General features: G+C 39.1%; 1 protein-coding gene across 1 annotated transcript in view; it reads left to right on the top strand.

The window, feature by feature from the left end:
• LIMCH1 (LIM and calponin homology domains 1) overlaps positions 1-12,860 on the top strand; it is a 182,798-nt gene that overhangs the window by 107,212 nt on the left and 62,726 nt on the right. The window contains exons 4-6 of the mRNA XM_086463923.1: positions 2,392-2,498; positions 5,847-5,877; positions 8,832-8,942. Coding sequence (XP_086320049.1) covers positions 2,392-2,498; positions 5,847-5,877; positions 8,832-8,942 — 249 coding nt within the window. The remainder of the gene's footprint in view (positions 1-2,391; positions 2,499-5,846; positions 5,878-8,831; positions 8,943-12,860) is intronic.

Below are 12,860 nucleotides of genomic sequence, written 5' to 3'. Positions count from 1 at the left end.
TGAGAGAAAGCTTTGCTGGGAGCTGGGTCTTAATGATAAGACTCCTTTCTCCTTCTAGTGGCTTAAGAGTGTTGTTCTCCAGTGTCTCAATAGAACTAACAAATAGGAATTTCAACTGTACTGGAGCAAACTAGGAAAAGTTTAGTTTTGCAATAGTATGAGATACATTTTTGGCTTGGGGATAGGCAGCCTAGGCAGGTTTACCTGACTATCTGTCTCTTGAAAACAATTTCTTTGTTAGCTTTTTGGTTTAATCCTTTTAAACAAATTGCTGGTTTTAGGACCATTGGGAAATAAACGCTACAGGGTTGTTAACAAAAGCAAAAACTTTCAGCGCTCGCTGATTGCATCTTGTTGGCATGCGTGGTTATTCGTGCCCATAGAAGATACCAGCTTTCTGAGGAATTGTTTGGGTGATGCTGTTAGTGACTGTTGGCAAACATGATTCTTATGACCATCAAACTAAAAGCGTGTATGAAAACAGGCATAGGGTGGTGACACAGGTTTTTTTGAGAAGTGGGCATTTGTTCATCAACAGAAAAACTGAGTTTCCAAACTATGTGGACTACGTGGCTGCCAAATGGCTGATATTTTTGGTACTGCTTATCATAACTTGGATGTGAACTTCTGGCATAAAGATGGGTGCAATTATTTATCCCCAGAGTTCCCCCTCCTTTGATTGTTTTCTAAACCTATTAGGTTACTGTATCCTGTATGTCCTGTATATTTTTTTTAGGAACTTTTTTTAAAATACATTTGCGTTTTTATTAGATTTACACATTGCTCCATCCACCATTTGGAAGTGACCATAACTGTCCTCAAACAAAGGCTAAACACAAGAGTTATTCAATTGCAGTTGGAAAAATTATAATGCAAACAGTAAGCCAGACGGGGAATTTTACAAGCATCTTTTCATGTCTTGAACGGTGCTGTCTTTCTGGCTTGTGGGCTCTCTGCTCTCTCGACTGCTGTTCCTTTCCCCCTGGCTCCCCTCCAGAGCTGTTAAGTTTCAGCTGGGGAAGAAAGGAAGATTTGGACTCCTCTGAATTTCCAAGTCTGTTTTTTTGCGGTGTGGCTGGTGACAGCGAGCTTTGTGTGTGAGAGCGTTGGCATGCAGAGCGCCGCAGCGATTAGCATGCCGATTGCTGCGCCCCGACAGAATAAACAGGGCTGCTCTCGCCGAGCTGTGGCCGTGCCACCCAAACAAAAGCCTGGGAGCAGATGTGGGGAGAGCCCTGCTCGCGAATCCTGCTCTGTCACACAGGGCAGGCAAGAGCTGCACACTGCCACAGCTCCTCTGCTTCCCAGGTTTTACAGAAATGGAGATCTCTGCTGCATGTGCTGCTCCACTCTAACTCTTCATGTGGCAGCTAACCTCCAGTTGGAGGGTTTTGATGAGAGACCTCAGGGAATATCAAGCTGTACTTTATATATTTACTTGTCCACACATCTACCATTGCAGTTGCTGACCTAGCGATGTATGTATGTAAAAACTTGTTCGGTTTATCTGCATAAGAAAGATTCACTGGTTCTATAAAAGGGGGGCAATGTACACGCATATGTGTGAGTATAAAACATATATTAAATGTATGTTCACATGTACAGATTTAATCCCCTCAGTGCAAACCTGTGTGCCATCACTCATACTTGGTTTGAAAGAGGCTCATATCAGTTTGTGCTTAATCTTAGTTATTGATTTTTGTTTTTTACACTCTGGAAAGCGTATATACTCCATTAAAAAAGTGTTACAAAATTGCTGTTGTTTCTTCTTACAGACAGTGGTCACGTAAAGTGTAGCTTCAGGCGTTTTATTTGGGGAGAAGGCACCTACCTCTTTTCCCGGTGGCTTCTGGCTGATTAATGTTGGAGAGGCAAGAGACCAATTGTGTTAGTAGGAATAACTGACTTGTTTGTATCGACATGCAAAATGTTTTCTCAACAAAGTGCTTGTGTAAATGGTGGTGGACAGCTTCATGTCTACCCTTCCTGCTCCCTTCAGAAATCCAGCCTTTTCTTTTCTGCCCTATAGCATGCTGAAGTTTTGTTGGCAGCTTACAGCAGTAGGTGGGGAAATTAGCAGGGCTTTTTCAGCTGGAGAAGTTGCCAACATCTGGGTTTGGAAAGAGAAAAGTCAACAAGCTTGTTGCAGTTACATATCTTTTAAAAAAAAAGTTTCATATTTATCTAGTTTTCAAACAAAGCATATGCTAACTTCTTAAATTGTGTGACTGGAAATGTCTTTGGTTCTTCATTTAGCTAATGATAAGACCATGAGCTGTTACTGAGTTAGGGAAAGATTGGTTCGGTAGGGTTATTTTTTTCAATGAAGAGGATTTAAAAGGGTTTCTTTGTGTTTTTTTTTATTTTTTAATTTTTTTCTTCTATTTTCAGGATAATATAATCTTATTCTTAAGAGGCTGCAAAGAGCTGGGACTTAAAGAATCTCAGCTTTTTGATCCTGGTGATCTGCAGGACGTATCAAACAGAGTAACCATCAAGTAAGTACAACAGCAGGTTGCGATTAGCATGTTACAACCTCAGATGCATGTGATGCAATAGTAAATACTTAAGGATGAGTAAAAAGTCTATAGAACTGTCATTTGTATAAAGCAATTAGGAAGCTGAGGTTTGGGAAACCTTCAGCACTGCGTAGAATACATTGTTCCCTTCAACAGGCTTTCTCCAAGGACTTCTATTTTTCCCAAAGAGATCAACCACAGTTCTTTTAAAATACTGTTTCAGTTAAGCAACGAGGTTCTGTGAGACTTAGGGGTTTTCCTGAGTCTAAATTGATGACATTCTTTTTTGTTTGTCCAACTGATGAACTATGCAGGCTGGGGAAAAAAATCACAGCTCTGTTATTTCAGATTAAACTGTTTTGAAGATGCATTATAGGACCTTTTCAGGCCTCTCAGACTCTACAAGATGCAGACATGAGTATAGTCTGTTTATTTTCTAACAAGAGCTATAGGCTGGGTCGCAATATTTGGGCTGAAGATGTCTGTGTGAACTGTGTGGACTGGAAATGCCAGAGTTTAGATATTTTTTCAACAAAGCCACACACCTACTACCACACTAATTAGCACATGTATAGTAAGAGGTTCTTCTTCCCAATAACTAATTCATGTTTTCTGGAGGGGTGAAGTGATTTTTTTAAAAATCTCCTTTTATTAACAGTTTTTAGCCATGATATGTGCACATCCCTCACTGCAAAAAGTACTAGGTGCTTAGAATCTAATGCTTGTATTTTCAGCACTTCACCTCACAAAGTGATAAAATATAGATGTGAAGCTGGCACAGAAAGAATTACTGACTTGCCTAAGGTCACACAGAGCAAGCTTGAATCAAAGTCCATATAGTCTAGGTTGAGGTCTTAAATAGGAACTGTTGTCCCTTTCAGGAAGACTTTGTCATCATGGACCAGAGGAACAAAAGCAGTCAAACTGTATTTTTCTCTTTATATTAATAGCAATCAAGCTCCTCACCCCCCAAAAGCAAGAGCAACCCACACTTTCATAAAATTAATGAAATTTGTAATTGGTGTTATTTAGAAGTTTTCCTGAAGTTTTTAAGTCTATCCGATGTAATATTAAAAAGTTATTGCTCTACAGACAAGCAAATACTGCTGAGTTGATCGATTGACCTTGTTTCATTTGGCCAAAAAGATTTGGCTAAAAAGATCACTAATGAAATCCTGGTCAGACTTACCCATTTTGGAACAGTATATGGAAACAATTTACTAAATTTCAGTGGCATTATATTTTTTTTTCCATTCTGGCAGTGGAAGCTGGTCAAGTTTTCATGGTGTTCAAGCACTGTTTGGGAAAATTCAAAGGTTCTGAAAATCAAATTGGCCTGTTTCCCTGTTTTAAGGAATAATCTCCCACTTTTTGCTCCTTTCCAGATTTCTGGTCCTAATATGAGGTTCTTCTCAGCTGTACGTACCAGTGAGAGGGGACTATGTAACTTACTTCTTCTAAATCTGATAGTATTGCAACGAAAGAGGTTCTTCAGGACATCCTGTAAAATCATGACAATGAGTGGCTGGGGAGAGTTGCAAAACAGTCCCTAATCTCTATATAAAACCCTCATCTCCATACGGAACCAGAGAGAAAGGGTCTTTGATAAGAAGTGTGATCTTTTGGGGTTGAGGATGGTGGGAGTACCTCGGAGAAGGCAGGTTGAGAGGCTGGGACTAGCATGGAGCTCCAAGGAGAGCTGTCCAGCACGTAAGCAAGTTAAACCAGGAGTAATAAACTCTGCAGAACTGGCTTGGCCCTCCACTGAATATGATGCTAGGTAGATGTGAAGTGTCTCACTGGCATGGATTTTTTTTCCCCTCCTTCAACTCTTCAGAGAAAGCAGCTGTGGAAATGAGCCAAATGTTTTCGTAGCACTGTCCAAGCTCACGCTGAGTAACTGAGTTGAGGTGTACAAGCCAAGTCCATGACTGTTGTAGAGAAATATGTTCAAAACTGTCTTCTGCTAGCTAGTTCCCAAAGCATGAAGGTGATTTTTTTCCCCCTGGTCTTTGAAGACTTTTTGAGTTGCTTTTTAAACATGGTAAAAATGTTATTTGTACTATGGTAAAGGATGAATATGACATTATTGCACATGATTCAGATAATGATCTTTTTAACCATTTTTTTTTCATACAGATGTTAATTGAGGTATGCATTAGATCTATTATTTTTGGCTCATTCAGCTTATAAAAGTTATGAGCTAATGCTGTAAAGAATTTGTTCCTGACTTGTTAAACAAGACGTTTTTCCACTGCTATGTTATTAAGAAAAAAATAGGACTGTTTTATTTTTCTTAGTATGTGAGTATTGGTGGATAAAATTTTGGCTTAAAAGAGATCATATCAAAAATACTTTGTTTTAGCATTGCCTATATTTAGGCTTTTGTTGTTCTCACAGCTTTAAGTGCATTTATTTTTGGTTTTGTGAGGCAACCTTTAATGGACTTACTGTTATAGTAGAAGGCAATTCTGTTACAAATAATCAGGAGGCAATCTTTACTAAATCTGAAGTAATCTTATTTATTTTTCAGCACCTGAATGACATACACATTTTCTCCATTCTTTTTTAATGTTTTTTTTTTCTGAATTTCAAAAGGTTGTTTATGTTTGTGCAAGCTTTCTGCTTTGTTGTGTCTAACATAAAACTCTTCCACCCTTTGAATGTGGATGAAAAGCTAAATTGAGAAGGATGTCAATGTTCAGTCTGAGCACTCAAGTATACATTCAAAAAATAAGTATGTTTTCCACAGCAGGTTCTGCTGTAAGTGGCAGGATCTGTGTTGCTTCACCCCATTTACTTTGTGTTTTTGTGGTGCTTGTTTCCACAGAAGCACCTGCTTTATTTCCTTAATGCTTGCTGATGATTTCCTCAGTCTCCTATGCATGTTCAGTTGCTTCCAGAATCTGTATGGATTACATGATTTATCACAGCACAGAATCTGACTGTTGAATTACTGCAGAATGCATTTTAGCAGGGAGGACTTTGTCTTCTTGTTTGAAGAAATCAGCAACTCTGTTCAAAGAAAATATTTTTGGTGCTGTCCTCCTTTACTGTGGGACCATTATAAAGACATTTTCTTTTTGTACTTCCAGAATTCTAATTTAAGTAATGGTGACAAAATACTCCCATGTTCTGAATAAATGGATGCATGAACTACATCATCTTAGCTTTCATGTGTATCCAGCCAGCAGAAGCATTCTGCAGGCTTTTGTTAGGGAAAACATGATCTGCTGTATATACGCTCTTGGAAAGTGTGTCTGCTTTCTGATTTTTTTTTTCTTTTTTTTTTTTTTTCTTTTTTTTTTTTTTTGTGTGTGCAACCAGGAACATTGACTATACTAGGAAGCTGAAAAATGTAAGTACATCACTTGAAGTTTTTGTTTGTTTGTTTCAGGGTTTTTTTTGGTCTGGTTAATGCTATATTTGGCCTGAGCAAGAGTTACGTCAGTAAAAACGGAGTACAGATGAGTATTGCTGAAAAGTTCTTCTGAATACAAACCTAACCAGGTTCTACTGGAAATTTAGGTAGAGCTGCTATGGCAAAGCAACCTTACAATAGAAATAAAATGGAGAATGTTTGTCTCTTCTTAGGTAAGGGACAAATAATGTGATCTCTCTGCTGTCCATTGTGGTTTTCACTGGTAACAGCCTGACTCACCCATGAAGCTATGCTTTTGTAGCCTTCCATGTATATATAAGCATAAAGTATATTTGCACAAAGCATTTAAAACAAAACAAAGTGATCGTTAGATCTGGATGCAAGTCTGCTCTCAGATTTGCTAGCTTTCTGATTGTTCTTCCAAGTAAATGTTTCCCCAGAAAAGTTAATTCCATTTAACTTCAATTTCTTGTTAATTTAAACTAATGACAATGGTAATGGATCCTGTAATTGTTAAGTGGAAAAGAAAATGGGTAAACTTTGCTAGTCTTAGAGTTAGTTATTCTCCTAAAGACTAACAAGCTGTCTGTCCTTAGTCAGCTGTAAACTGATGTAAATTCAATTTTATATTTCGCTCACATCCCTGTAAACTGCTAGGAAATGCCAAGATCTTTTCCTAATGACTTTGCAAGCCAGTAATCATGACTGCAGGTGAAAAATAATTAAAAAATCAAACACCACCCACCACTCCCCCCCATAAAATTATTTCATCCTGTCTTTCCCATCATCATTAGAGTAATTCCTTCTGCATCTGCACACAATGTTGTAGGGGAGGAGTTCAGCTTTGGCATTTTAGCACTCTTGTGGGCACTGGCTGAGTATCTTTGTACAGATGTATCATTTTAAAGGTAAAGTTTTGAAAGTATCCTCCACAATGTGCTCGTAGGCAATATATGCTTTCCAGGTGCATGATCCTGCAACCTTGGCTGGCAGCCAGTCAGAATTGCTTGCAAATGTGACATTAACTGGAAAAAAAAATGTGGATAAAGAAAGGGAGAAGAGAGAAAGTGATCAAATGTTAGCAGAAATAAATAAAAATACCACAACCTTCATCAGAGAACTGAATGGCAAAATGAATTGGACAGTTTCCTGGTTGCTAGGAGTACTATATTTGCAAGTGTTTTCACTTAACTTGAGAACATGTACTGTAAGAGTTTTTAACATAAATTTGTTGACTAGTGCTGGTTGAAGGAAAACAGCTCAGATAAAGGTTGTTTCAAGGAAAAAAAAAAAGAGCGTTGGCAAAACCACCTCCTTTCTCTCAGCACAGTAGTATCAATTTGGATGTAATTTTAAAAACAAGGGGAAAATTTCTGAACTTTATTAAAAATATTATTCAGTTATTTCATGGCATGTATATTATTTATAAACTAAAGGAAATATAAATATATTTTTATATAAAAAAGTATATTTTACATTATGCACCACAGTTGTTTTTAAACAGGGGATCTATATGACACATGCTGTATCTTTTTCGGGCAGGACCTCAGCTGGAGTGCTGTTTGTGATTTTGGACATCACACACACAATGAAAAATGGGGATGTTAGAGGAAGGTGATGAGAAAAGGCTAATCAGAAGTCTAGTATGTGTGACTGAGGAGGAAGCACTGAAGGAATGCGGGTGCATGTTTTAGAGAATAAGAGTCTGACAGAGATGTCTGTCCCCAGTGCCCCCTTGGGATTTCTGCTAGTCTTCTTTTCTTTAGTTCGCTGTATATTATGAATAATATGTCCCTGTCACATGAAAACATAAAATACTGTATTTCAGTTTATTTAACTTTTTTGAGACAGTTAATGTCACAGAATATGCTGAAATAATGAGCATTAAGTCAGAAAAAGCCCTAAGTTCTGAGGCGATAGTTTGGCATTTTTAACCAGTGCAAAACACTGAACTGAATTGCCTTTGACAACCAGTTTCTAGTCCAAATTGCTGCTGCGCAGGTACCATCAAAGGCATTGCTTTAAGTGGAGACATGTGTGGGTGCAGAGGACTGGGAATGTTTGCTTTCCTTGCACGATACAAATATGAGCGGTTTTGGAGGTGTTGGATTTGACCATCCTGAGCATCTTAATTTCTCCTTTCCTAAAACAAGTGCAACACGAGCAGATCAGATTCCTTTGCTTCCTGAAGGAGTGAGAGGGTATATAAACATTTGCAAGAGCCATTTGTGGCTTTTTTTCCACACTAGTTTTGAAGTGACTTTTGAGATACGGAGAGACATCAAGTCAGAACTTGAATGAAACCACTAACTCTTTCCGCTTTAGTCTGATAGAAACAACCAGATGCTCATGGCTTTTGATTAATCTTGGACTAAGCATTTCTTAAGCTAGCAGAAGACTAGAAATAAATGTCCTGTGTCATCTGGTTAATTACATTAAAATGATTAAAAATGGAACTACGTTTTCTGTCCTTGAAATAGGCAGACACACGTTTCAGATGTTTTATTTATTCCACTAGTCTTAACAGTTTTAATTAATGACCACTAGTATTAGGACTCTTTAGGGATTCTTTTCCTATTGGATTTACAAACAGATATAAGTGTGTCTTCCAGACAGTTTCGAATACCTTGCCTAGTTTTTCTATTCAGATTTATTTTTGCTGTTTATTTTCCAGGTAGACCTGACAGTTTTGGGTTTTTATAAGAAACCCAGGAAGATAATGTGTTAGGTTACATATTCCGTAGGACTGTTTAAATTTTCAGATACCCCATGTATTTATGTTTAACCACTTAGACACTTCCCTTTCTTCGGATTTATAACAAAATCTTGTGCTGCTGTGCAGTTTAGAATAAATGAGAGATGTTGATGGGAAGTAAATTAGCTACATGACTGTGTAGATGGCTTCAATTAATTCTTATTAACTTCTGCAGGTATTAGTCACCATTTATTGGCTAGGGAAAGCGGCAAACAGCTGCACGTCGTATAGTGGATCAACCCTGAACCTGAAGGAGTTTGAAGGTTTGCTGGCACAGATGAGAAAGGTATCTTTTTCTTATGTTTTGGAAATGGAAATTTCATTCTAATTACTACACCCATAAATAACTTGTTTGTTGCTAAATATGAGAGAAGTGGGGGTCTGGAGTACAAATTACTTACTAAACCTCTGCCTCCTTTGAAAATGTTTTTCACTCTACCGAGCCATGAACACAACTTTCTTTGGCAGCCAGCTTTGTGGTGATATCAGTGATGCAGCACATGATGTCAAACGGGGCTTTAGAATTGTCGTGTGGCTCTGTCATCTTCATTTCCATATGTGTTGGTTTGAATTATTTTCATTTATGACGCAGTTTCAACTAGAAAAGCTGAGACTCAAAAGTAAGGTGGCAGGACTCGCAGGAGCAGGGATTTTTCTTCTTTAAAACTTTCAGTCTCATGGGCAGCTCTTTTGTTTTTGAGTTGCAACATAAGGCATCAAACCAAAGTATCTAAATAAAGCTGAAGGGTAGAAGGAGAAGATTATGTTTCACCAAGGGCGTAGTTATGATGAGTCTGTGTTTTGCCAAGCTCTAAATTCTGTCTGAAAGCATATTTGGTGGTTTATGATGATCTGAGCTCTGTTGTGATCGCTGTAGAGTGGTTTGGGAACTTTTGATAGAGCACTCCAGCATGCCCTGAACCTCAGCATGAGAGGCTTAACCTCAGTAATGGTTAGCGTTGATATCCAAGCATACATTTACTGGGGATGGAAGGGCAAGGAGCAGGCATGTAAGAAGATGGCAGCACCTGGTGCTAGCATTGCATGTGTTGGACATGCTGCTCGTGAAAGGCCATGCAGATATGTTCTCCAGCCCACGGAGAGTTTTGTATGTTCTAGTCCCTCCCCATCTCAGGTAATGGTCAAGTCACCACAGGCAGTAGGGTTTGGGGACCATGGGAGACTCTTTGCTTTTTACTTACCTTGAGCTCTGTGCTACTGCAGCTGCACCAGCTGCAGCTCTTCATTCTGGGATCTCAGAGGGCCAGTACTGGATTGCGACGGGAAAGGAAGAAGTACTTGGCTGACTGATAGCAGTTCCTATAACCTGCTGTGACCAGAGTGCTTTAGCTAGACGGGTAAAATCCCTGTTTGTAAGCCCTGTTCCTGTGAACAAGCAGGTGGAAACGAAGAGGGAAAGAGAACATCCTGCTTCTCGATAGAGGTTTATTTTGGTCTTCATTTGAAATGACCTGCGCTAGTCACTCAGGACTTTGCTGCTCGTGACTGAGCCTAAGCAATAAAGAAATGAAGTTAATACTTGAATTGTTTCCAGAGAGAAGGTGCAGGGAAGGAGCAGTCACCGCTCTGAAGAGTCTGAAACGTGAAACAAAGACAGACAAGGGAGCTAGCACAGACAAATTGCCAAAGTGCAGGTAGTTATAATGTTAGTGCTGCATTGTATCACCATTTATTTTTTTAATGTTTAATCTCTCAGCACAAGGCTTCTCTTAAAAAAGTGATGTTTACCTATCAAACTAATCATCAGAGCATTTTGGAGGTCCTATCTTGAGCCCTTTTGTGGGATGAAGTAAGCTGGGGCTGAAAGGCAGTGTTCTCCAGGGAGCTGGTGATCGTGAAGCACCTGGCTGGCCGGTGCGGTGTGCCGCAGGTTGACGACAAGAGCAAGAGGCTGGGACTTGATTTGTTGCAGATGTTGGAGCTTTGAGCAGAGTACAGATCTCATGAAAGCTGAAAGCTATATATTTCTTTAATGTAAAAACAGAGTGCTTTGCAGTCCTGAAAAGTCTGCTGTTATAAGAGCTGCCGGCGACTTATTTCAAGGTCACCTTCTTACCTCTGTACCCCTGCAGTATTTCCCACTGGCAATTGTGGGCTTGTCTGTTACTGCATTTGAAGAGGATTTGAATGTAAAATAGAACATGTTAATCATGCTGTGCAACACTCTGATGTTCTTTATAGCTGAGCTCGAGTGATGAAAAGACACTTTATCACATTCTCTGCTGGCATTTTTTTCCACAGAATTTAATAATTAAATCAACCATAAATTCAGTCTGGTTTCGTTTTTCTGTTATAAATCCTCTCTGCCCTCCTTTTTTAATAAGCAACTTAAAAGACAGCTCGGATGTAAGTTGTCTTGGATTCGTCTATTTCTACTTCTCATACCAAGGGACTATTCATTTCTAATTTATTCATCTACTCGGTTTTTAATTTCATTAACTGTTTGGATGCGCATTCTTCTTTACTTTTAAACTAGAAATTTCCAGTGACAAAACATCCATGGCTTTCTGGTTATATTTAGGGGATGGAAATTCCTGGAGAAACGCATCTTATATTTGGCAATCACACTTTTACTGCCACTTGGTGACATACTGTTTTTAATTAAGTAATATGAAAGACTAATGTGCTGTTGTGTGTCGTGTTACAGTGTTATCAGTCCTGCAGATAACCACTTTCCTACTGGTAACATTTGGGAGCTGACATTTGTTCAAGGCAGGACAAGTACCCGTCTGTGAGACGGCGTTGGGCTGGGAAAGTAGCTTTGCCAAGGGGAAGGCTGTAAAGAACATGTTTACAGAAGTCTAGGATCCCATCCTGCTGCCTGCCTCCTAATTCCTGGTGAGCGGCATGCAAAATTAACATCAACAGGCCTTTGAAAGTAGGGTCTGCAGAACTCATTAGTTCACAATTGGACTGTTTTCAAACTCTGGGAGATAGTGAATGCAGGATGGGGCTTTTTGCCCGAGTTTAAGTCCCTGTAGCTGCTGAGCAGTTCTGTGTCATTCAAACACAGTAATTTAGGAAAATGGAAGTGTGCCTGAGGATTGAGAATAGCTGATTGGTATGAAGGGATTTGGGGATTTAGGGAATTTAGATTTTTAAAAAGATTTTTAGATCATGTCACAAACAGGATTTTGATAGGATTTTTAGATTCGTTCTTGGGTGTGTGTAACACATGCAGATTTTAGGGAGACAGATCTTTGTTGTCTAGTATTTCTATCAGTATTTTAGTTCACTAAGCAGGGCTGGGGAAGGAAGTTGCATAGGATTCAATTAGGAGTTTGTTAGATGCATTTTATTTGTTTTAGAAAGTACTTTCACTTCAGTTTGCATTGAGGTTACTTAATGACATTACCACAGTTTAGCGTGGCCTTAGGCGACCTTCGCCACTGCCTTTAATGTGGTATTTTGGCAGAGTAATAGTGAGTGGCACTAATTAAGCCTTCTTCCTGAAAAGTCTGCAGGACATTGGGTCTGATCTCTCGGTCTTGCTTTGAGCCTCCCTCTTTTCCAGCACAGAAGCTTTGGTGTGTTACTTCAGAGCTCTCCTTCCCCCGTCACTTCTCTGGCAAACCAGCTTTCTTGTGTAGGTGGCTTGCCATAGTGTACTGTGATGTTCTTGATTGATCTTGTCATTGGTGATACTAGTGACGGGTAAAACCTTAGCAGTCAAGGACAGTGGGAGCTGTGCTCAACATAGCCATTGTGCAGCAGCTAGTGGTAAGCTGGGACTGCTTCTTAATTAGGAATTAATATTCAAATGCTTCTGCGGAAAAAAAAAAAAAGAAAAAAAAAAAAATCACATTCCAGCCTCTTCGGGTCGCAAAATGTCAGTCTGGTAACAGCACCCACATCTCTGATTTTATTTACTGTCAGGAGAGAAAAAAAACAGATTTATATTTATCTTTGAGTAAGCGTAGTTATTTGCTTTTTTTTTCTCAGCCTCTGTGATTGTAATTAATGTTAAGACACTCTCTAAAACAAGGGATTTATTATAATGCAAGGGTGAGGATGGCTTCTATTGACCTTTTCCTCTGCTGGAGTTTCAGTGTTTTAGTATGTGCTGCTTGCACTGGAAAGAATTTATAATCACAGGGCTGTCAAAGACAACCATTGTTCTCCCTGCACTGAACATGTGGGTCAGCTACAAGTGCTTTCATATCCCCCAGAGCCAGGAGCTGGC

The sequence above is a fragment of the Leptosomus discolor genome, chromosome 4, assembly GCF_034619465.1.
Source record: "Leptosomus discolor isolate bLepDis1 chromosome 4, bLepDis1.hap2, whole genome shotgun sequence".
In the NCBI taxonomy this organism is placed as follows: domain Eukaryota; kingdom Metazoa; phylum Chordata; class Aves; order Leptosomiformes; family Leptosomidae; genus Leptosomus; species Leptosomus discolor.
The sequence above is the reverse complement of the archived record's forward strand: the minus strand, read 5'-3'. Positions and strand labels throughout refer to the sequence as shown.